Source organism: Eptatretus burgeri, chromosome 11 (assembly GCF_056783735.1).
Source record: "Eptatretus burgeri isolate ZD-2024b chromosome 11, Ebu_testis_v1, whole genome shotgun sequence".
Taxonomy (NCBI): domain Eukaryota; kingdom Metazoa; phylum Chordata; class Myxini; order Myxiniformes; family Myxinidae; genus Eptatretus; species Eptatretus burgeri.
Window position 1 is genome coordinate 27,064,462 of NC_140971.1, and position 23,634 is coordinate 27,088,095.

Consider the following 23,634-nt stretch of genomic DNA (forward strand, 5'->3'; position numbering starts at 1 on the left):
CTCAATTTTAAGGAAAAAAATAATCAAAATTTTTGTTTTTTTAATTAGCTTTTTTAAAATTCAAAATCAGACTTGCATTGACAAAAATGTACAAATATATATATATATATATATATATATATATATATATATATATATATATATATATATATATATATATATATATATAATGACACACAAGTACCGTTAATGTGAAATTCAACATTAAAAAGACGAAGGAAAACAGCGACTGCTGGAGCGACTGGAGTTTCTGGAGTTGCCAGAAACAACGATTTATCTATATTTTCCTGAAATTGAAATGAAATTAATTGAGAAGGCACTTTCTTCCACATTAAGTGTACTTGTGTGTCATTATATGTATAGTTTGTACATTTTCTGTCAATGCAAGTTTGATTTTGAATTAAAAAAAAATGCTAATTAAAAAACCAAAAATTTTGATTTTTTTTTTCCTTAAAATTGAGATAGCATATAAACTTGACCTGATTGAGCGAAATGAGATACATTTCTGAAGTCAGCATGCAAAAAACATACAAGTACCGTTGAGAAAACCTCGACCTCTGAAAAAAAAATTCAAATGCAGCCCAGTGTAATTTATTGAGCTGAAAGGTCCTATCTCTGAAGAATTTTGTGTTGATGGATTCTCAGTCCACACGACAAATACATACATACAGTATATATAGGCTGCTCCACAGTAATATAATACATTTAAGGGTCTTATCTTCAGGAGTTATCACAGAATTCCTCAAGTATCCATAGAATACCACTAACATGTTTTTAGGTGTACATAAATATAGATATATACTATGTATAGCAAAACCGCTATTGTCCTAAAATTAAAGCGTGCAGATAAAATTTTATTCACTGTGATGGGAATAAATCTTTGTCTTAAGTGTTATATTAAAAACTAAATCGATTTACCAAGAGTTTTATATGAACACATACGTTTTTGATTGAGACTGGTTTCGATTATATGTGTAAAAAGACTTTACTTATGATATCCCACACCCTGAATTTGCCAAAAATATACTTTATTGTGAATGCTGGGGGGGTTGAAAACAGAGTAACAAACGATATGCTATCGGTCAATTCGTCATGAAAGAAACAAAATGCTCAAGCTGCACATCCTTTAAAAATACGGTCTTGTTATTTTTTGTGATAACATAACTGAACCTAAATGCAAATGTGTAACAAAGGATAACATTAGTGGTAAGTCCATATCGCCGTAAAAGCTGTCCAAAAATCTGGCTTTTCGATTGCGGTCCAAAGTCAAGTTTGTTACAGAAGGCTTTGAGCCAGTCAGAGGTCGTTTATTAATCATCACTACGAGAGCCTACGATGTATATTTTATATATATATATATATATATATATATATATATATATATATATATATATATATATATATATATATATATATATATATATATATATATATATAATATATATGGAAGAATAGCATTTGTTGACCACAACCTAAAATTAATATTCAGTTGATTAGAAAAAATTAACTACTGTGGTAATACCAACAACTTGAATGTCAATGTAACATTTGTTACATTTCTGTTAATGAAGACAGAACACCCCATCAATAAATTGTGCTGGGTTAGATTATCTTCTTACTGTTGGATTCCCAGTAGTGGAGGGGTCAGTCTTTTATTTCCCCTCATTTGCAAGATAAACTGGACACACTTAATGTGGACTATGTATGTAACACAATGGTTACTCATTACTGTGGAAAGGCTCATGTACAATATATATATATATATATATATATATATATATATATATATATATATATATATATATATATATATATATATATATATATATATATCGAAACGCATGGAGTGTGATGATCACTCCCCCGCTCTCCATTGGACATAGTCCTACACCAAAGCATCATCTCCAACTCAGAGGCCTCGGCCCGGTGACTGTCAAACAGACAAAGATTACATGGTCAACATCAGTCAAATATCAAACGGGACTGCCTATCCGGATTTCTGGCCTGTTTGCCCTCATCAGGATGGCATACTGATAAATATCTAACCGATGATTATCTTCTTCTTCGTTTTTGAATTTTCGTGGCACTTTCATACCAGCAAGCTCTATACACGCCACACACCTGAACATGATCAAAATCACATATTAGCCCATTGAGTGTAAAGAAATTTAAAGGGATTTCCCACACTCCTTCAGGAATTTTAGTACCACCTTACAGAGTTGAGGGTGCTTCTGGTTCATCAGCCTCAACACTCCCAGCAGATCCAACACCTTGATTCCCATTCCTCCTACATTCTGCACAAGATGCCACCTGGGTCCCTCATAAAGAGAGCAATTTAGGAATAAATTATTCAGATCTTCGGGTTTCCTGCACATCTCACAAAACCCCGTGGGGTGGCACCCAATTTTATGCAGATATGAATTTAAGCGACAGTGCCCAAGTCTTAGCCTACCATGAACTACCTGGGCTCTCCGAGAAAGCATGGGAAGCTTAACTTGAGGTACCACATCCGAATGCACTATGTGACAGAATCTTCCCTTTGTGCTGGAATCCCACTGAAAGTACCATTTTTTTTTCTTCTCAATCTGGCCTTTGGCTTGACTAATAATTTCCAATGGTCCCAGGGGCTATCCAATGATGGTCACATTCATCGGGCCAGCAGGGGCACATACGCCTCCACATGCAGAAATTACATGTGGCTGCATACATACCCCAACCCCCAGTCAGGGAGAACACAAACTACAACAACAACAACAACAGCAACAAAAAAACCTTGCACTCCCAGAATCCACAGGACCAAAAATATATGCTGGAGCAACCAACCAACCACCCAACCTTATAACATGCACCACTCAACAGCAAAAAAACACACACACACACACACACACACACACACACCAAAAAAAAAAAACACAACCAACTAACTAGCCTCATAACATACACTGCTCAAATCAACAACTATACACACATATCTCCATGCCTCTTCTACACTCAGTCACCACCCCTCTTGGAGCTGAAAGAACCACCATGGAATCAACGTTGACCTACACCATTCGACCTGGCTCCATAAACTTCCTCCATATCCAAAGTGAGCCTTTCAAGGCAACCTAGGCCACTCACACATATCCTCCTCCTTTCCATTTCACACACTCTAAATTGAGCAATAAATGCATGAAAGAATTGCCAATACACTCACTATACCCTCTCTACCACACCTCACCAACCCTTCTCCCAACACTCTGCTTCCAGCTCACCATACTTTCCTGTCTTCCACTCATGCACCTGAGGCACCTCCATATTCTCTTCTCAAGGTACTGACATTTCTCCCAAAATGACATGCCTTGTTTTACCTGACGAGATGACAATGTCAGGCCTCAATCTTGTCACGCAGATCTCATCTGGGAAAACCATTTGTGGCTTTAGGTTTGCCACCACCTGCCAATCACACGCATTTGGCAGACGTCTTGCATTTCACCTCCTCTTTCCGCCTCTTACCACCTGGTCCTCTTTCACAAATAACACCTTTCTCCCGTGGCCTCCTCCTCCTTCACTCCCCTCTTTCTCGATCTCATCACCTCTTGTTGCACCATCTCCACTACCACTGCCAGCACTTGATCATGCTGGCATCTCTATCTTCCTGCTGCCAATGCTATTGAGAATGCACTCAGTGCATGCTGTATTGTTCCCCGACCACACCAAGGGCAGCTCTCCTTCTGAAACAGCCCCCACACCCTCAAGTTTGCTGGTGATGGTAGCACATCATATGTTTCCCGCAACAGGAAATTCAACAGTATTGGCTCCATCAAGGTGGTGGGCTTGGGATCCTTGGGACCTGAATTCATATCCTGCTTGGATATTGAATTAATACCATGTGGGGTTGACTCAGCCTGTCATCCTTCTGAGGTCGGCAAACTGAATACCAGCTTGTTGGGATTATTAAGTCATTCGAGTATCCTGCGTCAGAGTGGCGACCCATCCAGGATTGTGCCCAATAGCCCAGGAGACTGCTTCGGCAGCATTGACGCCATGTACAGAATATGGTCCTAATGGATTGGATTGGATTGGCTCCATCCTCCAAATCTCTTGCCTTTTCAACGTCCTCACCTGCACACCCTCCCACTGAGTCCAAGCACCTTGCTGTGCCTTTCCAACTGCCTTCACATATCTCCTCTCTTCCTCCTTTCTTCTCACCTCCCTTTCAACCATCTTCCTCCTTTCTTTCACACATGCCTTTCACCGTAGATCATGCTTCAACCACCCCCAAACCATGCTTCCCGTGCTGCACCATTCCCATCACCTTCTCCTGTTGTAACCGCTCCTCCATTTCATCCACCTCTGCGCTTGCATTCCACTTCCGACTTGCTTTCTTCTCTGGGAGAGCATTCTTCTCCACTTGATCACTCAAATCCTGCACCATCATAAACTCCCGCACCCTCATCACCTAAAACTCCTTGGTTATCGATGTTAAGGGAAACCTGAAGTTTCCGCACTGACCATAAAAAGCAATATTTGTCAACCAGCATGGCATTACCAACCACCCACTCACCACAACCTTCATCGTCTCTACATGCCCAATCGCAATATCGTGTCATCAATGGCCACAATACTCGTGGCATTAATCCAAACTTCAAATACCATATCTTCAACTTTCCTGGCAAACCACATCCATCAATTCTCCTCAAACCTCTCAGAAGCTTGTTCTTTACGTCCTCCACCCTTCCCACATCATTCAACTTCACCATATACCATCTTCCCAAGCTATTCACAGGGGTCTCCACCAATGATGGAACTACCTCCCCTCCCAGCTCAAACCTGTGAACATGATCCCTTTTCCTCGTCTCACGACAACACTCGATTTTCTTGCCTGAAAGCCCATCCTTGCCCACTGCATCAAACTTTCCAACTACTACATCAGCTTACTGTTGGACAACTGTCAAGTCATCCATGAATGCAAGCATTGCATTGCTCCACTTCTTTCCCATCTCCACTCACAGCGCATATGAGCAACTCCATAACCAGCACAAACAAAATGGGAGATGGCACATCCCATCGGGATCCCCACTTCCAACTTCTGCGAGCTTGGGCCCGACACTGGGTTGCAGATGACACTGGGTTGAGGGAGACTAAGAGGACTCGAGATGTGACTCAGATATCCCAGCCTTAGCAGAGTTTGGGGCCTCGTAGCAGCAGTTCGTGCAATCAGGTTTGATTCACCAAGCGAGCTATGCACGTTGTAGGCAGCTGCAATGGCTCCACAAGCCCCACCTGCACGATTGAACACACATTGCAGATGACTCGTCGTATGGACCTTCAGGGCTTTCATTGTGCATTGTGTGACCACCGCAAGTTCACAATGTATCTACAGAGCAGCAATTTGTGATTGTGATCGGGGTCGTTCCCCCAGGCAGGCACCATGACATTAAGTCTTTGCCTTGCCGGGGTTTGACTTGTCCAACCTTCTCTTCAGTGGGTTTTTTTCCTCTCTTTTTCTTTCTTTAACATGCTCATCTTATATTCTCAGGAATGGGGTCATCTCATGATCATGTGTTGCATGACCAATCACCCAAATCTGGGTTTTCCCCATCAAACAATCTTTTGGTGGAAGTTCTTTCAAAGCTTCATTCGACTAAATTCAAAGTCTAAAAGCTTCAAAGCTTCATATACTGCATAGTTAAACTGCTCTCAAAACCTGGTGTTGGCTTAGTGGTTAGGGTGGTGGCTTGGGATCCGAGGGTCCTGAGTTCAAGCCCCGTTGGCCACTGAATTAATATACACCAGGAGGTTGACTCAGCCTGTCATCCTTCCAAGGTCGGCAAAATGAGTACCAGTGTACTGGTAAGGGGGACACTGCATCAGCGGCATAGCCGTGTCCCAACCAATGGTGCAACCAGCAGCCACAGGCTGCACTCGATAGAGAGAGAGAACTGCTCTCAACACTCCTAAACAAACAAAATCAAGGTTAAGCATCTAACGTACATTACATGTAATATCAAAATTTCACCTTTTCCTTCCCTTTTTTATTTTACACCTAAACGACATTCTAAAATCTAAAGAAATCTCAGTTGTATGTATACTCAAAAACAATCATCTCATTTGCTATTTGCATGTTGAAACGGCGGTAGTATTTATCTGGGTTCCAATTTGCAATCAACAATTTTGTTCACCATCTTCCAAAGATCCCTTCTAGTCAAGAAAAATATTCCATCATCTGTATAATATTTATGAAAGTTAGCTTCTTTTTCTTCTTTAATATTCATTCACAAGCAGCTCCAAAGCAGCTGCCATTTTTCTTTTCGTTTTTTAAAAACTAGCTAACTTGGCACTTCCGTACTGAGAAAGATGGTCAAGTCAGTGTTAGAAATACGTCAACTTACTTAAGTAAATATTGTTATGGCTGTGGAAATTCGCAAACCACCATTCAGGACCCGTAGGTGAGATATCTTGATAGGTGCATGTGTAGTTAGCCCAAACCCGTTGTATAGAGGGAATTTATGTGATTCATCTGGGCTGCGATGCTTTGAGTGAGCCATTTTTTCTGTTCTACCTTTATTTTGAACCAACCACGTCTCAACCGCCATCACACAACAACCACGCCACTGCCACCATCTACGCTCCCACATCATCGCACCACCGCCATTCCCAAACGGCACCATAACCATCAAACCTCCACCGAAAACCCTCCACCACCTTCACCTCTCTCCTTCTACGGCCATTCCCGCACCACCTGTGAACACTGACCGTCGGGCTGTCTCAGGCCCGTTCAGCGATTGGTGCCGGACGCACCGAGCCCCGAACGCAAATGGCGGCCTTTCCGAGGAGAAAACTCGGATCAAAAACGCAACACGCCCACTTCTCCTCCGTCCAATTAGCGAGCGCGGGGCGACTTGGCCCCGCCTCCAGAAGCGTGTGTGTGAAGTCGATATATGCAAATTCTAGGATCAGGGGAGGTTCACGCCCCCATTTCCTCCGACCAATGGGCGAGCGTGGCTCCGCCCCCGAGGTCATTCTGATCCGAAAATTTGCATATACGCTGCTCCTGCCCGCCTATAAAAAGGTGAGCGCAAGGTGAATTGGAAGGGTGGTGATCGGGGGAATCGGGTGAGGAGAGTGTGGAATGGAGAAGAGTTGCAGGGAGAGTCGGGCGAGGGAGAGCGGTGAAACTGCAGGCAAGGGAGCTCGGGTCCGAGGCAAGAAGGACCGTGGTCGGCGACGAGGTCGCGGTGTGGGATCGCTCGTCGCGGGACCCAAGCCAGACAGCCACTCCCCTCCCCCAGGGCATCAACAATCTCCCTTTCCCCCGCGCTGAGATGGTGCAAGAGGGGGCCCCGTTCCCCCCTCGCCCCCCCCCTACTCCACACGTGGTGCCAACGAAACCCGCCAAGGAGCACGGAGTCGGGGCACAGCCGCGAGGCCACATTTGCGGCTCGCCTGCCAACGCGTCACAAGGACGCGGGTAAGACCCACCCGGTCTCGCAGACCTGGCTGCTCCTCCAGGTCACGCGCACATTTGGCCTACAGGCCTGTCTGCCTCCTTGTCTATGAGGGTGGCTTCTTTCCTTTGCTTTGGTGTAAATGTGTGTTGGCGCCGTCTGTAAAGTAAAGCTGTATAAGTGTTTCCGTGTGTGCGCGTAGTCGGTATTAACTCTGCGTCGTTGTTGCTTTTATTGTTCTGGTTACTATATGTGCATTTTGACTATTTGGCTGTATATACGTGCTTTCCGTGTGCCGGGAAATAAATGTGCATTGTGTGAACTGTTTTCCCGTTTCGCTTTGTCTTTTCTCTATTGACCCTCCATCTTGCTTCACGTAAAGGGTTCGTAGTGGGTGCAACGCCCGGTAAATAATCTGAACCGTCGAGGTCTACGATAACACCGCTCGGTTATCCCGATAGTACGGAACGGGCCGCCTAAGCGGCTCGTGTCCGGAGTGGACCTGCGGCGAGGTACGATCGCCCGGTTTACCATCCGCGTGGGTACTTAGGTAGGTCGAGTTTGGCGAACAACCCTATCCTACGCGGGTGGCTGACAAGAAGTACCACTTAATCAAAAATCATGCACCTGTCCAATTAATTAGGAAACGAATAAAATAAGTAATACTTTAATGCTGCTTGTGGTGTCATTGCATGATTTTCAAGAATATAATTCTTACATTGACCTACTTAACATTCATTTCATATGCTAATGCCTTCTGTACTCGGCATGATTCTTGTTTGTTTTTGTTTTTGTTTTTGTTTTTCCACAAAATATGGAGCCATGTTACTTCAATTACAGTTAGGCCAGTGCCAGCAATTAATCAGTGAGAGCAATACAATTGCAATACATGGTACAATTCCTAATTCTGTGAATTGATTTCATAATTGCTGGTTGGTCGAGCCATTCTTTCTGCAATTCTGCATTGTGATTATGTACAGTAAATATCATGCTGATTTCCCTTCTATATTGATTTTCCCTTAGTTAACTTATGATTCCTTATATATAATGTTGACCAATTTGTCGATCAATTTAATAACATAGACCGTCCTTCAACATTATGTAAGTACCTCAAGTTAATATATTATCTCGATTCAATACTCAGTAACTTTTGTCTACCCTTAATTAATAAATCAATCCGTGTCACGAGGTCCATAGCTATAGTAATTGATAATATATCAATCAATCAATCAATACAAGTTATCAATAACAAACGGTGTACCTTACTGTGATAAAACCGATCATTCTGGTATTAAATTGTACTGCTGTTCCAAAAGTGCGGACACTTTGAGACTTGTATGATAAAGGTTTTTCAATTTGTAATTCCAAAACAACACTTGATATTAAACTGAACACCGGATGACTAATGGGCTGCCAAAATCGATCAAGTACCAAACGAGGTTGTATAAAAATTCTTTCATAAACCTTCAAATGATAACGAATCTAAATTCAAACAATTTCAAAACAAACTTAATCTGTTGACTGGGAAAGCAAAACAAATCATCACAAAGAGGAGCCCTCCTAGTACAACTCAATACCAAAGGAATCTAGTCTATAATCAACCCATTAATTATATCCAAAGGGAACATGATGGTTCAAATACCATTATGAATTGTAATGGCGAAAAAGACACAATGAACACAAAAATCGTGTGCCTCCAGCGTTCTCAATGAGTTCCCTTTTTTCTCCTTTTTTGAGCTCAGTCTGAAAGTAATTAACTAAGTTACCATGCACAACTTCCATCAGTTACCAACTGTTCCCCATGTTTATGTATATGACAACAAACATGGTAAACATGTGTGTGAAAATAACATGCAAACATTATCACGATTATCACTACAATACAAGTCAAAGTAATTCAAAGCTCGGTTGTTATAATTCACAAAATAGATTCCCAAAATAATTCAAAGCTCGGTTGCACATTATTATTGCATCAATTAACAGGAGCAATTGGAGTAATTAAACAAAAGTAGCATGGCTATAATTGTAGTCACAGGGCGATCCTTTGAGAGTCTTTCTTGGGACTCCCATATCTGCGAACTCCCCCCATGGTGAAAGGGGTCCACGCCGCTCGGCCTTGACATTTTACAGCGATGCGAGTTGCCAAACTGCATAACTTGAGATTTTTCCCGAACCACACTTTCGCTGCAGAGTGTCAATTTGGGAACAAAAAGCTCAACAACATGGTTGAAAGATACAAAATTTCTCCAAACAGTTTAAACAATACCAAATGCTAACGTTGTTTCATTGATTTGATGAGCATACATTTCTTTTATCGTCAATGGAGCTGAAAAATCTCAAAATAATCTGTAACCAATCTCTCATCACTATTCGGAATGCCATCAACATTTTAAATCTCTGACATTGTCCATTTCTTTTATCCACTTCTCTCTCACTTATATAGCAAAATGCTGCAATATCCCATCACACTTACTCCAGCCATCCAATCACTTACTCTGACCTTTTAAATACAAATCCATTCCTTTATCAAAACAAATAAATACAGTTTAAAGCTCTGTTTTTAAACTGGTATACAAAAATTGTCGAGTCATCTGTCAAAGTTGTCACCAGGTGAATGGCACTCCAAATTGCAGCTCAAAACCCTCCGTCCATGCATGTAGCTATCTCTTGGAACCCTCACCATACTCCAGATGACCGTTCGGTTCAAAATCCACCTTTGGAGTGCATTATTTATCCAATTTCTCTTAAACAGCTTTATGGTCCATCAGTGTGACAATAAAACAAAATTGTTGTCCAATTAAACTTGATTCATGAATTAACCTGACAAATAGAGGCACATAAAGCCACCAGAGATGTTTTTTTGCATTCTGCTACCCGTGCGGGCAACTGACCTTGGCAGACAAGCCTGCCAAGGAATGTTCTTGTGATAAGGCTTGCAACGGCTGTGTGTTCAAATAGCACCAGAAAGCCAGTCTAAAACTTGTCTGAGGAGGATTCAGACAAAGCTAGTCTAAGGAGCACGAGCTTTACCTGTCAAAAGTATTTTAACCAAATTTTCTTCACCACTTGATGTACTTGGTTCACAGATCAATCATTATAAGAGGTATTTGCACTGGTGTAGTTATTTCATGGCAATCTTGCAGCCATTCCATTATTCTCATTCGAGTTAACATTATTTCATTCATATATGCAAGGAATTTTGCCCGCTTGAATTGATATCCTCCTCTGATATGGCCCATACTTGTTACTGAGCATCAATACTGGGTGGTTTGCCATTGCCATCCCAGCACTAGTTTGGGCAGGAATTTGTCTTTAACATCCATCAATTAATGTCATCCATTACCTTTAACATTCACAGATTAATGAAGACAGCACGCCTAGTTTAACGTCCATCCAAGGGATCGTGCTTACTTTAATGAATTGCCCTCCATGCGAAACACCAATAGTGAGTTTGGGAGATGGTTGTGACTTTAAACTTCACATTTATCTGAGAATCATCTGTGTGGTCATCACTAGACAACTACAATTTGAGAGGACAAAAGGATTGCCTCTAACAAGTTAATAATTAACGGATCACTCTCTACCAGAATGCTGGTGGAAGGTTATAAATCTTCGTTCATCCCTCGGTACCAAAATCTTCCACAACTATTTAACAAATCACTTTAATGTCATTACAAATCACATTTCTACATTTCGATCACATTTTAAGTACGTTATTATGAATCAAATCAAAATTTTGGAAACATTTCTCTCATGTCACCGAGCACAGCATGCGCATTCCCACACAGTAGCCCCCACCCTCACAACTTTGCCGTGAGTAAAACAAACACACACACACACACACGCACACACACACACACACACACACACACACACACACACACACACACACACACACACACACACACACACACACACACACACTTGAGAGACAGCAAGGTTTTTTATGACGACGGCGCTCGGTCAAAGAACAAAGCCTCGCATTCGTGGAACTCCTTTTCGAGTGCAAACTACTGAAAGAAAATAAACACCGTTTGGGACTCGGGGCATTCCCCCCCCCCACCCCATTTGGATCCGCATATGAATTGAATGGGGGGTTTCAGTACCCATAAATCTCTTCCAGCTGTACAAACAGCTGCTTGTGAAGCAAGAACATTGTCAATTCTTAAACATAGATTGCAAGGACACGTATTTATACAAATTAAGACCTCAGCTTGCTGGGCTGATCAATTGGAGGCAATTTCCCACTTTTTATCATTTTAAGTACTGAACAAAGCGCTATTTGATTAATTTTGTCTCATGCCGGCGATAGCCAGTCTACTAAATGGACCCCCGTTCAGAATATATTTTACATTTAAAATTGTAATTTCACAATTTATCAGCATTTCTATTTACAAACCAAGGCTTTCTGGTGTTTCCAAGATACCTATGGCTCTCCCAGATGACTGACCCTATGACTCTTCCACATGACATCAACACATATTGTTACGAATTTGGAAGCCTTGTGCACACAAACATACAGGTCCTATAGCTGTTATTTCGGGAAGTATGTGTTTCTAGTTAAGGTCCCGTCCCTAGTCTAATGGGAATTAAATGTACGTGCACTGTGCATTATTTTAATAGTTAGGATTTTTACACCCCTTATAATAACAACAACACGCCTTCACCTCGCTTCCTCCCACCATCCTCGACTGGCACCATTACCCACGTGCGTGTCAGCACGTACGTGGGTGGAGTCACGAGGACCTGACTCCTCTCTCTCGCCCAATCTGGGAATTGCGAGGAGGTTGCCGACGGTCGACCAATAGGCGCAGGCCACTCTGGAATGAGGGCATGCCTGAAAACGAGGAAGGAGCAACGAATGCTTGCGTCCGTCGGCTCGAAGCGCTTCAGTCTGGTTTTTGGCGCTGACAGCATCGCACGCTTGCATCCAGTCTCTCGAGTGCGTGTCCAGTCTGCTTGAGTGCGCGTCTCTGTCCGGGTCTGGGGCCGACTGTGTCGCGCGGATTTCAGGCGTCTCGCTGGCGCCTGGTTCTGCGGACCGCATCGCGACACTGGTCTGGGTCGCTCGTCTCGGCGAAGACCGCACGAGGTGGGAAGGTTCAGTTTCTTTGGGGGTATCTGTGTGTGTGCGTCTGTGTGTCTGGGGCCCCATCCTTAACTAGAAACTGGATAAGTGCTTTTCCTTGTACATTGCGTTTCATATCTTATAATCGGATAACTCTGCTCCTTACGTGCTCCCCTCATTTCCCTATTGTTGATAAATATCCCCATTTGTGAAATGTATCAGCTCGTTCGTGTCCTTTCCTCCATTGGCTTTGCGTGACGCGTGTTGGAAAACTAGCAAGGCCGTTGTGCCGCTGTAATGGGACATTTGGACCGACGGGACTTTGGTGACCGTCCGTTCGGGTCGCACACGGTTCGAGTACGCTAGTGACTCGTTCCGTACGGGTGCCGTAGAGGGTGTGAGGACTCGGTAGCTCGCCACGTGGAGCTCTATGTATTTTGAAAATTGGCAAATAACCCTGTACCACGTGGTAGAATTATTGACGCTTCACGGTCTGATAAGGGACCCGTACTTTTCGGAGTTTTCTGAAAAAGTACGATCTAAATTCCGGGCGTTCGGTGGAGTCGACCCGGCTGCTCCATCTGGCGGTCGTGCTCGTCGCCAACGCCCGGTCCGCAATAATATAACCACTCCACAGCGTGTCTGAGTGCACTAACTCCTTTTTTCTTTTCAGAAATAAACCCTCGATGCTCACGCATGGGACACTTGCTTCAGCGTCTATCCAAATCACATGTATGTCCTTTCCTGCCTACAAAACACAGAGATTCCAGTTTAGTGTTGGCCCATGCAGGGAAAGAATCCGTGACCTTTGTGTTATTAGCACCAAGCCAAATTGGCCACAAGTCAAAGTGGCCTCTTGACCAAACATGTTACCCCAATAATTTTATGTATGCATTATATTCTTCTTCTTCTTCTATAACAAGTATTCAATGATACTCTTTGGTGGCCATCCATTTATTATGTATACAACGTACAGTGTTCAAAGCCAAAATATCATACAAAGTTACCAAACAGTGAGAAAGCCTGAGCTTTAATCCAATTTGACTCCCACGGTTTAACCACAGCACGAGTGAGGGATTCTCACACATTCCATTTGTGCATACTAAAATTGTCTACCCAGTGGTGGGAATATTTAAAACTGCACCAAGACGCACATGCACATCATGCTTTAGTTGTTGTAATATCACTTCTAACAAGACATTCATGTATGACCGTACAGTAATCTTCAGTTCCTTATAGTGAGGGGAATAAGGGGAAACATCGTTACATGCTGGACTAAAGTGCCAAATTTTTTGTGGTTACCTATGGGCTTACTTAATAAAAAAAATCCCATGCTCCAAAAAATCTGACCATATTTTCATGTGATTATGGGTCAAAATCCAAGATGGCGGCCAATTAAAAAAAAATCGATAAATAATTATAACTTCGCTAATATTGGTCGTAAAAATATGTGTAAACTATCTATTTGTAGGTAATGATGCCCAGGGAGTCGATTGGAACCATCAGATTTGGGATTATCTAATCCCAAACCCAGACGCATCAGGAACTAAGATAATGGTCACATATAGAAACAAATATGGGTCGCTCGATACGAACGTTGACGTTTCGCGAGACACATTTGTTATACGAGACATACTTTGCTGGATACATATTTTAATAAAAACTGAACCATTATATCATGTACATGTGTATATGATGTACTCTAATGAACACAATGAAGTTAATTCTTTTTGCAATTGCAGCTACACAAGTCAGTACAGTTCAGCCCAGATTTGATACATTTGCAGATGCGACAACCACGCTCGGATTTACAGACACATTTGATAAGTTCAGTGCAAGTTTTTGCAGCTTCTGGTATTGTCATCCAAATTGGTTCCCATTGGTCAGCCTGTAGACTCCATCCAAACGCTTCAGGCGATGGTATGATAACGTGGGCCTGTCGACTTACTGACCAAATTCCAGCCTGAAGGATAACTCTCTTGACATGTTGTACCAGTGCATCTTGCAACAAAGTAGTATGTATACTGAACAAAAATATAAACGCACCAACCTAAATATCTAAGTCAAGATTGCTATTATGGGAAAATGGTCAAACCGATGATATGTTTTAGCAATGGTTCCTTTGTTTTGCTCAAGACAGATGTTCCCATTGAAATTGACCACTCTGAGTGTGTGGACTCGCACGTTGAGTAATCCTTCCCATGAGCACCATGGGGCTTGACAGAGTGATGGTCAGTGAGCGTGACCAGGACACAAACACTCCCTAAAGCTTGCCCTATAAAAGGCCTCCCCAAAATGTGGACTGGTGCCAAATGTCAATATGCCACAGATGTCACAAATCTTGAGGGAGCGCGCCATTGGCATGCTGAATGCTGAGACGTCAGTACGGGCCATTGCAGCACACTTCAATGTCCACCACTCCACCATTAGCCGCCTGAGAACGCGCCTCAGAGAGACTGGAAGCACCGTGAACTGCCCACATGCCCGGCGACCACGTGTGACCACCGCCGGTCAGGATCGTCACATTAGGCTGCAACATCTCCGGGATCGACTCCGACCGGCCACGAGGACTGCCGATGAGACTGTCGGGCTGCATAACAGGCGCATTTCAGCCCAGACGGTGCGTAACCGCTTGAGGGAGGCCAAGCTTGAGGGAGGCCAACACCCGCTACTGACTGTGTGAACTCTGACAGTGACACCTCGGTTGTGTCGGCTGTTGTAGCGCAAAGACTGTCACCAGAATTCTCAAGGAACTCTTTGAAATTTAATGCTCAATTGTCATGGATTCTATAACCAAATTGTTGTGAAGATTTAATATTAATGAGTTCGAGGTAAAATAGTAACAATCGCTTGGTGCGTTTATATTTTTGTTCAGTATACATTGCTATAAGACAAACTGATTGGGTATACACTAAATTTCAATCTTGCTATTTAATTCAAACATTCTGCTTAATACCCTTAGTACTAAGTACCTTAGTTGGTGGAATATTTTCAAGAGGTCTGCTTTTCTTGGAGAACAACTCTCGCCTCGCATCGTTTATGTCGGCGTCATTGCTTGTTTTGTCATACATGACGAATGTGAAGCGTTCAAGGTGTTTAAATTGAGGCGATTCAGTATCCAACGTTTCAAAGGGATGATTACAGATGAAGAGGAAGGCTTCAGTAACCAAAGGGTAGCTTTTCCATGATTGTCAGGCACTTTTTTTGCCCTTCCGGAAGAAATATGAGGTGGTATCACTCCCTGAAAATGCGAGGAATACAGGAAGTGCCCGAGCGATCCTTTCTCCAAGGCTTACAGATATGGCGTTGATGCTGTGAACACAAAAGTTTTTGCCAATGCCAAATGCTACACAGAGCTCCAGGTCAGGTTGCAGTTCCAGCAGATCGAAGAAATGGCCGACAAGGATCACAAGCACATCTGTGTCAACCATACGCACTTGTACTTTTTTGGCCCGTGCTGCAGAGCATGTACAATATGCAACACAATCCTGCTGTCTGCTTTTTCGTGTGTGCAGTCTGACATCACGTGACTTGTGCCTCTGGAAACAACTGTAGTGCCATTCATTATGTAGATGCCTTTTTCAGCAGGCCAGTCGCCATCAGCCACTTTCTGTGTCAAAAATGAGAAAAGTTCATCTTTATTGGATGAATCCAACAGGAAATCGTTCCACTTGGAAGGTATCTTTGTTCTTGGATTGACCTTGAGGCGCACACCACTGCCACTTCGTTCTCTTGTGGATGCCTTGATGCTGCTTGGTAAGTATTGGTCCCAGACGACATCTATCCTGTCTCTGACATACTGTAGCTCACGCAAAAGAAACGGCCAGAACATAGACTGTGCGTAGTCATCAAAGGTAGTAGCAGCAGCAGCTGACAAAGTATGGGCTAGGACGGCGCCATCAAATATCTTACAGTCCACTGTTCTTGGAAGTTTGTCTTGTTCACCTTGTTCGAATACTTCAATCCACCTAATCAAATCTGACTTAGTGCCCGTCCGAAGTTTTCCATGATCCGACATACTGGGATGGTACAATTGATTTTCATGTGAGAAAAAATATGTCTAGATCTCCATCCCGCTGTTGATTTGCGATGTACAGTCGACCAAAAAGGCTTGCATCACTTCGAATGGCTGTGAGCTCTTTCGTTTTGGAGGTTTTCTTTAGTTTTGGTGTTTGGAACAAATGCAGTTTGTTCTTTTTGGTTGACTCGTGAATAGACTTGCTTTGTTCTGTGAAGACCTCCTTCTTAAATATGCTGTACTGAGCATTTCCAAGAGCTTCTAATCCTTTCATAGCATTAGGTACTGACTGGTCGGCGCATTGACGTGAATGAAGAACCAAGAGTTCTTGGCAGTCATCAGAGAATGGATTTCCATACCCATTGATTGTCTGAATGAGGTTGTTTGTTTGCTGCTGGAATAATTTCTGTGCTGACAATCCTTCGTCGTGATGGTGGTACTGAATATCGGCATCGTTGGAAGCCAAGTATTCGTTTTCAAAAGATGTGACCACTCGAGCTTGTTCAAGACCAGCGATCATCCATCTCTTCAAGGACTCAGGTTTTTCAGTCAGTCCAATAGCCCCAGCCTTTCCTTTTACTTTAGCATTCTCCTGCTCGTGGGCCTGATCTATTGGAATAGCGGAAAATCTGCGGCTGCCTTTGACAACCACCCAGTGCTTCTCGAGGTCCTCTTTAACACCGACTGGTAGTGAATTCATATCCCAGATGTGCACGCTAACCCATTTGCTGTAATTGTAGTGATCCAGGGTGAAGAACAGGGACATCAGTGAATCCAGCACCTCTCGATAGAGTTGAAAGTTCTTTTCACGATGGGCTCTAACAAAGATTAGTACAGTCTTTTCTAATCTCAGCACCAGGTCCCAATATTGAAAGGTTGGGCTCTTCTCTGTCATGGACATCTTCCAATTGTCAAAGGCTTTCTCATCATCAGTATCGGTATCATTCGCTGCAATGAATGATTATTGTTGAAGATTTCCAAGAGCGAGAGCAGACACTTGATGTGCATGGTGAGTTTGGGTTATGTGCGATACTTTTAAGAATGACTGCGCTGTACCTGCCGTTGCTATACTAGACTCTGTCAATGCATCTATCCAGCCAGACGCATCTAACATCGCCAAGAACAGTCCAAAGTGCCTTTTCCAGATGTAGGCTTCCAAATATGATGACCATCAAATTTTCTCCATGTGTTGTTAGAAATTTCCACTGTGTGTACTTGCACATGGCAAAGATCGGACAGTCGCATGCCAGAATTGGTATCTGACCAGGATTCAGAAATTGAGTTATACTCTGTATGATGCTTATGCTGTGTTTGACCATTGCAGCTGAGTCAGCCTTCTCTACAAAGAGTGGCAATCAGGCTGTGATTGCAGGCAATTCATTTGGTTGAGGCTGACGTGATGCATGATATGCAGTCCATGACAATGATTGTTCTCGCACGAAGTCCTGTTGCAGTAGTTCAGATGCATGTTGAATCCACCGTTCCTCTTGGGCGTTGGCTTTTTCTATGTAATCAGCAAAACCTGACGTTGTGGTGTGTTCTATTGTGGGTACTTCTGTTGTTGTGGGTTTCATGTAAGCAGCAGGTACAATAGAATACGAATCCGGAAGAACCAGACTTTGTGATGAATTTGAAGTCGTGTTGGACAAGCTAACAGGTTGACTGGGTATAATCCCAGCATGGTCTTTTGTTGGCTGCTGAATGATGCTAATCCCTGTTCAATGACAGGATCCCTGTGCTGTCGTTGAAGATGGATTATGGTCAAGATTGTCTAACGCACTTACTGTGAACAAATCTTTTCTCAACTGGCTTGGAGACACTACTCCATTGCTTCTATATTGTTCACACTGTGCAGCAGAAAGTTCGTTTTCAAGTTGCATGACACGTTTGTATGACACACTTATCCCTAAGCTGGCCATTTGATCAACTAGTGTCTTGCTCCTAGTTTGAGTATGTAAGTTTAAACCAACATATAAAGGTACTGGTGGTTCACGGTCTGGAGAATAACGCTGATGTTTTGTCTCAACATTTCCTTTCTTCTTGCAGTTGTGAACCAAGAGCTGTGTGAGTGTCAGGCATGCTTGGGAGTCATTTACTGAACCTGCTAAATTTGGGCCATTGATGAGCATGGACATTAACAATCTTGTACTGGGCGTAATCTTGTGCTGACATCCAGGGTTGAATTCGCCACTGAATGCTATCATTTCTTTCAGGATTTCCTCCCTACATATCTTGGCAACTCTGGCAAACAACCTAGCTTCTTCGTCATAATCATGGAACAAGAAAGTGTCTTTGAGTAGTTTCTGAATGCCTGCTGGGAATGCCAGGATTATGTTTTTTCTATATGTTATACCTAGTCCTAACTGGGAGAAGTGATTGAGGAGTTTTTCTTTTAACCGGGTTTTATTAGGTCATCTCTATCATCTCAGTAGAGATGACCTAATAACCCCAGTCTCGAAGTCTGTCCGTACGTACGTCCATCCGTCCGTCCGTCCACAATCAAACCGAGTGTAGACAAATAACCAATAGTGGAATGAATAGAGGTCGATGAGACATGCACAACAATATAACTTACAAGGTTGTCCAAGGTCGAGGTCAACGTCACGAGGCTGTCAAAGTTGCGAAAATCGTCAATTTCAAATCGTATCTCCTCCCTCATTTATCAAGAGAGATCAAATGTTATTAGTGATTCAGATACTACGGACTATTATCTAGAACAGCGTTTCTCAACCGGGGGCCTGTGGCCCCCCCAAGGGGGCCATCGGCCTTCGACCGGGGGGCCATGAGCGGACGCCGAAAAACTGCGATTCAGAATGCAGAAGCTTGTAATGTACAATTAAGGTGACGAGTCTCCGGTGATAGTGTCAAAGTAAAAAGGGTAGATGAGTTTAACCACGATTTTAAAAGAGAAGGCGGAGCCCACAGAGCATTCATAGTAAACCAATGTTTACAAAAACGTTAGAATTTTGTTTTTTTCAATTTTTTTCTCAGATGTTGAAGGTTCGAAAATGGAATGACAGCTATGTCAAGTTTGGATTCACGAATGTCAGTTGAGATGGCGTGGACTGCGCGCAATGTCTGCACTGCTCGGTCGTGATGTCAAATGCATCACTACGTCCTTCCAAACTTTCAAACCATCGCGACAAGATGCATCCCGGAAGGAAGGAAGATAATATCGACGCTCTGTCTGCGAAACGATCATGATATGACCGTGAAGCGACACTTCCCAAATTTGGATTCCGGCCAGAAGAAAAACCTGCTCTTCAATCCAGATACGAAGTGGCATACCGAATTGCGAAGTGCAAGAAGCCGCACACTATTGCTGAGGACCTTATCAAGCCATTTACAGAGAAAATGGTGGAATTGATGATCAGACCAGAGGCGAAAAAGAAGATCCAGCACGTTTCGCTCTCTAATGACACGATCCGACGACGGATTGACGACATGGCCGCTGATGTGTGCCGTCAAGTTTGCTCCGAATTCAAACAAAGCACGCTCCAGGCTAGCCTTCAATTAGACAAGTCTACCGACACCGCCCTGGAGAGCCAGTTGATCGCCTTTGCTCGCTACGAGAGAAAGGGAAAGATGAAGGAAGAGTTCTTGTTCTGCAATACCCTACCAACCACAATGACAGCGGCAGATATCAAAGCTATTGTGGACTCTTTTTTTTTTTTTTAAAGCTAATGGACTCGGTTGGCAGAATTTGTACTGATGGTGCCCCAGCGATGGTCGGCGTCAGAGGAGGGTTCGTCACGCTTGTGAAGAACGAATGACCCCATGTGACGTCCCCCCACTGTTCGCTACACTGATACGCTCTTGCATCAAAGACTCTTCCGTCTCGTTTGCTGGAAGTCATGGACGTCGCGGTCAAAGTGATCAACTTCATTCGTGCGAAGGCCAAAAATCATCAGCTCCTCCAACTCCTGGCCAACGAAATGGGAGCGGAACATGTTGGACTTCTGTTCCACACCAAAGTCCGTTGGTTATCGAGGGGGAAATGCCTCTCTCGGCTGTATGAACTCTGGGTTGAGGTGGAAATCTTCCTACGAGACAATGAAAACACCCTCCATGTCCACTTCGACAATGAAGAGTTCGTCATGATGCTCGCCTACCTGGCCGATATATTCGGCCGACTCAACGAAATGAACCAGTCCTTGCAAGGCCGTGATGTGACAGTCAGTGACGTTCAAGACAAGCTAGCCGGACTGTCTGCATGAATGGAAGTCTGGCAGGCACGAATCAAGGCCGGGTCCACTGCCTCGTTTCCTTTCTTGGACGAGCACCTGCAGACGCAGAGGATTGAGCTTCCCGTCGGCATCAAAGATTGCATCACTAGACATCTCGACAATCTCTCCGCTGAGTTCAAATCGTATTTCGACGATGCACCGTTGGATGTTCCGTGGCACAAAGACCCGTTTAACGCCAAAATTGAACCTACTGAAGACGAAGTAGAGGAGCTGGCAGAGTTGAAGGTTTCAAAAGCAATGAAGCTGGTCTTCAGTAACAAAGAAGACCACTCCACCTTCTGGTTGTCTGTTCAGGATGCGTATCCACTACTCAGCAAGAAGGCATCCATAATGCTCATTCAATTCGCCACAACATATCTTTGCGATTCTGGATTTTCTGACCTTGCGACCATTAAAACGAAGTCCAGAAACCGTCTTGACGTTGGGAACGATATTCGCCTTGCTGTGTCCAAGACGGAGCCGGACATAAGAGGCCTCATCAGAAAAGCCCAACAGCAAGTGTCTCATTGATTGTATTGCTTAGAAAAATGTTTACTTTGATTTATCTTTTAAGAATGAGTAAATAAATTTCATAAAACGAAATCTGCATCTTTTATTGAAGGGCAGGGGACCACAAATGTTAAGCGACTCGGTAGGGGGGCCATGGGCCATCAAAGGTTGAGAAACGCTGATCCAGAACAACATGAGCCATTTTTTTGAAATTTGCTCTCGTTCCGATTTTATAGCCCTTCAAACTTCGCTCTGATTCCTCGTATGTGCCGTTCATAAAGTACATACAAAAATAAAAGTATTAACTTAAGAACCGGAACTCTCCGAGACAAATATTACATTTGAAGCTTTTGTCAGATTTAACTAAAACAATGGAACACAAGTTTATATGCACACTTATTTTCATTTATGACATTATTTGGAAGACACCTTTGGAAGAATTCATTAATCAATTCTGTGAATGCGCGGTGAAATTAGTGAGACACGATTTCATTGCCAAGGCCCAATCTCAGTTTCTGAAAAATAAGAAACACGAAATCGGTGAAGGAGAATTTGTCAGTATTGGAGACTTCTCAGAGAACTATTCGTTTGTCGTACAAGATGCGGTCCAAGGATTCCATTGGAACTGCTCTCAAGTGACAATTCACCCCTGGGTTTACTATTTAAAATCGGACGATGGCAAATTAAACCACGATTCATTCGCGATTATATCAGAATGCAATACTCACGACGTTATCTCAGTCCACCTCTTCCAAAGAATGCTCATTGAACACTTGAAATCTAGCTTTGGAAATGAAAAGAAACTTTACTATTTCTCAGATGTTTGCGCTGGCCAATGTAAGAATTGCAAAGCCTTCATAAACCTATATCGTCACAAATCAGATTATGGTATTGACGCAGAATGGCATTTTTTTGCCACAAGTCATGGCAAGGGCCCTTCAGATGGCGTGGGAGGTACAGTCAAACGAGAAGCAACACGTGAGAGCCTGCGTAGACCTTATGACAGTCAAATTATTTCTCCAAAAGATATTTTCGCCTTTGCTGAAAATGGTTTGAATGAAATGAAGTTCGGTTACGGGATCCAAGAGGCGTATGACGAGGAAGAACGAAATCTGGAAGAAAGGTTAAAAAGGGCCAAAACCATAGCTGGAACTCAAAATCTTCATGCTTTCATCCCTATTTCTGAAACTGCTCTTCAAGTACGTGAATTCAGCCTGAGCGAGGAACACCGTATCGAGTCAGCTATTTCAAAATCTACACCAACTTTTAACGGGAAACTCTCAGGTTATGTCACAGTGCACTATGATGGAAAATGGTGGCTTGCCTGCATCATGGAAGCCTTTCAGGACACTCATGAAGTGAATGTGAATTTTCTTCATCCAAACGGGCCCTCAAATAGTTTCTTTTTTCCTGACATTGAAAATCACTGCATTTTAGACATTTCTGATGTACTTCTTTCTGTAGAACCAAAAACTGCTACAGGTAGAACCTACACAATTGGTAAAAAAGAAACACAGCTGTCAAATAAAACATTGGTTGGCAAAAAATCTTGACTATAATATGCAAGGAAAAACTCTTACTCGTACTAGTATCGCTTCCAGTTCCTGCATGTGCATGTGGAAAATTTATGTACAATATACTGATATAGTGTATTGGAAATCTTGTGTTCAAATATTGTGCTTTATATTGTGTGTCCAGCACCCGAGTCCCCGAACAATAAAACCATCATCACATTTGAACCCATTGAGATCCCATTTTCATTTATGCTGAGGTGTTGGAGTATATGAAGGGGTATTCTCATGCGAAATAATCGGGACCATCGGTTTGGCTGGGGAGCACCCAAGGTCAAAGGGCGCCCCAAACTATAACTTTTGGAATTACTGTTTCGGAGTGATTTTACTTTATGCGATTCAAAAGATCTCGCTTTTACGAGCATTTTGATACCAAGATCATCCAAATCGGACCACGACAACCTGTGATATGGCCTCTGGAAGATTGTGGGTCAACCGAGGGCACCCAAATTGGGGGGAGGGCCCTAACATGGGCCCCGATTGGCCCCCAGGTCTGAAAATTGACACAATGTTTTACTGTGGATACAAACACTTGCACAAAAACAGAGTGAAATCTAAGACGATGTGTCAAAAATTTTGCTGAAAAATGTGTACACTTGACATGGAACGCCCCACTAGGGAGCGTCTGTCCTGGGGGCCCAGCAACCAAGTTGTCTGTCAGTGCTCCTTTTGTACTCGGGACCTGGTACTACCATTCTGCGTTGGTTTTTAGCTGTTCCGCTGTTCGGTTGAGCTAGCGCAACCAAATGGTCCCGAATTAGGGAGCGCCTGTCCTGGGGGGCCCAGTGACTAAGTTGTCTGTCAGTGCTCC

At 43.2% G+C, this 23,634-nt stretch overlaps 1 protein-coding gene and 1 pseudogene across 6 annotated transcripts in view; one reads left to right on the forward strand and one right to left on the reverse strand.

Moving 5' to 3' along the window:
- The window catches only part of LOC147016721 (uncharacterized), a 34,039-nt gene that overhangs the window by 4,948 nt on the left and 5,457 nt on the right, over positions 1-23,634 (forward strand). The window contains exon 2 of one of the 6 annotated variants that reach the window (XM_085847908.1): positions 13,172-13,230. The exons of the other annotated variants lie outside the window; for them this stretch is intronic. Coding sequence (XP_085704034.1) covers positions 13,185-13,230 — 46 coding nt within the window. The 5' untranslated portion in view covers positions 13,172-13,184. The remainder of the gene's footprint in view (positions 1-13,171; positions 13,231-23,634) is intronic. 6 annotated transcript variants of the gene reach the window in all.
- On the reverse strand, positions 14,219-16,516 carry LOC147016722 (uncharacterized; annotated as a pseudogene).